Here is a 2,038-nt window from a genome sequence, read left to right on the forward strand (position 1 = left end):
CTTGTTAAATGTTGTTAACCCAATGTTTATAATATCAAAAGAGATTTTAAATTATTATATTATCATGATATTATGATGTACGAATATCTCTTAATATGATATATATACATTAAATGTCGTTACAACGATAAACGTTACATATATGTCTCGTTTCAAAATCATTAAGTTAGTAGTCTTGTTTTTACATATGTAGTTCATTGTTAATATAATTAATGATATGTTTACTTATCATAATATCATGTTAACTATATATATAACCATATATATGTCATCATATAGTTTTTTTACAAGTTTTAACGTTCGTGAATCACCGGTCAACTTGGGTGGTCAATTGTCTATATGAAACATATTTCAATTAATCAAGTCTTAACAAGTTTGATTGCTTAACATGTTGGAAACATTTAATCATGTAAATATCAATCTCAATTAATATATATAAACATGGAAAAGTTCGGGTCACTACACAAACCACCGACCGTACTTCATTTTTGGTCACCTATTTATCCAGTTCTATCACCTCTTCCTGTGATAATACTCGATTAGGAACAAGCTGCGGTATCCTTATATAATCATCATGAGCTGCAAATTTATCACAATAAAAGTAAAAAATGCTTCTTTAATAAGAATAGGATCCACAATCCAATCCCCATTAATGGACACCCCCTTGATTGTTTGATCGTTCTGATGTTGCTTAAGAAAACAATGAAAATATCTCGAGTTTTCATTTCCTTCGGCATCCCATTTAATTCGACATTTTTGCAACACATCAAGATCTTCCACCTGCTGAATATTATCTAGCTCATGCACCAGATCCTTCCTTTCGTTGACAATATGATCTGTACCATTTCCTGTTTCCAGAACCTTTTCAATCTCGTCTATTCTTTCCATAAGATGCGCCTTTCTTGACTTTTCATTAGCTTTCTTATCTTTGATCAACGCTCTGATTTTAGATTTCACATGTTTCATCTTTTCATGGAAAGATAATTCCATGTTACACATAACTTCACCCGCTGCACTAAGAACGATATTATCAAAATCTTCGTAAAGAAGCCAAGAATTAAAACACTTGAATGGTGATGGCCCAAAATCAAGTTTTAAATCTTGTAGCAATAATGGCAGGTGATCGGAGTACCCACGAGGTAACGTCGTTAATTTTAAATCTGCAAAAATATCAAGCACGTTAGGATTAATAAGCACACGATCAATACGACTCATTTTGGATGCCGTATTATTCACCCAAGTAAAACGCCTTCCATTCAATGGGATATCCACGAGTCCCGTATTGGCAATAAACGTATTAAAAACCGCCGCCTCTTCCGTATGGAAAATGGAACCAAATCTTTCCGCTTCATCTCTAACTTCATTGAAATCACCAAAACATACATATTCTCCTTCATTTGCTGCTATAAATGAACACAACTTGTCCCATAAAGTTCGTTTTTTAACCGGATCATTCGGACCATATACATTCACCATAAAAAATACCACATTCGAACATACCCACTTGCCTTTCACAATAATGTAGTTATCATCACACCAAACCCGATCTTTTATTAAAAAAAAATTCGGGTCCCATACCGAAATTAAGCCTCCAGAAAAACCTCTAGATAACGAGCAAGCATAGTCGAAAGTGTAATTAACCCACATCGTTTTAATTCTAAATAGCTCTAAAATAGTCATTTTTGATTCTTGTATCCCCAAAAATTGAATATTATTGGCAAAACACATTTCCTTTACCCACACCCTTTTGTATCGTTTTTTACTTCCTCGAATATTGACGAATAAAAGCTTCATTTAAACATTAGTCATCACTCCTATTTGATCGATTAGTTGAGAAAACAATAATCGAATCTTTTCCTCATCAAATCCTGCTTTTGCCCCTACCTTAACCATCTCATCCAGTTGTTTGGAAAACAACCGTGAGTATCCATCTTTATAAGCGTGTGCCTCATCAGTATTCCTTTTTTCATCTTTATTTCCTTCATTTTCACTTTCTTTATTCCCTTAATTCCCCACTGAATTTTGTGATTGCCCCTCT

General features: G+C 33.5%; 1 protein-coding gene across 1 annotated transcript; it reads right to left on the reverse strand.

Annotated features, from left to right (window-relative positions):
• Positions 1–561: 561 nt before the first annotated feature.
• LOC139840472 (uncharacterized) lies at positions 562–1,680 on the reverse strand. The gene has a single exon (XM_071830736.1). It carries the CDS (start codon positions 1,678–1,680, stop codon positions 562–564), a length of 1,119 nt encoding a protein of 372 aa, XP_071686837.1.
• Between the last annotated feature and the right edge of the window lie 358 nt (positions 1,681–2,038).

This window comes from Rutidosis leptorrhynchoides, chromosome 4, assembly GCF_046630445.1.
Source record: "Rutidosis leptorrhynchoides isolate AG116_Rl617_1_P2 chromosome 4, CSIRO_AGI_Rlap_v1, whole genome shotgun sequence".
Taxonomy (NCBI): Eukaryota; Viridiplantae; Streptophyta; class Magnoliopsida; order Asterales; family Asteraceae; genus Rutidosis; species Rutidosis leptorrhynchoides.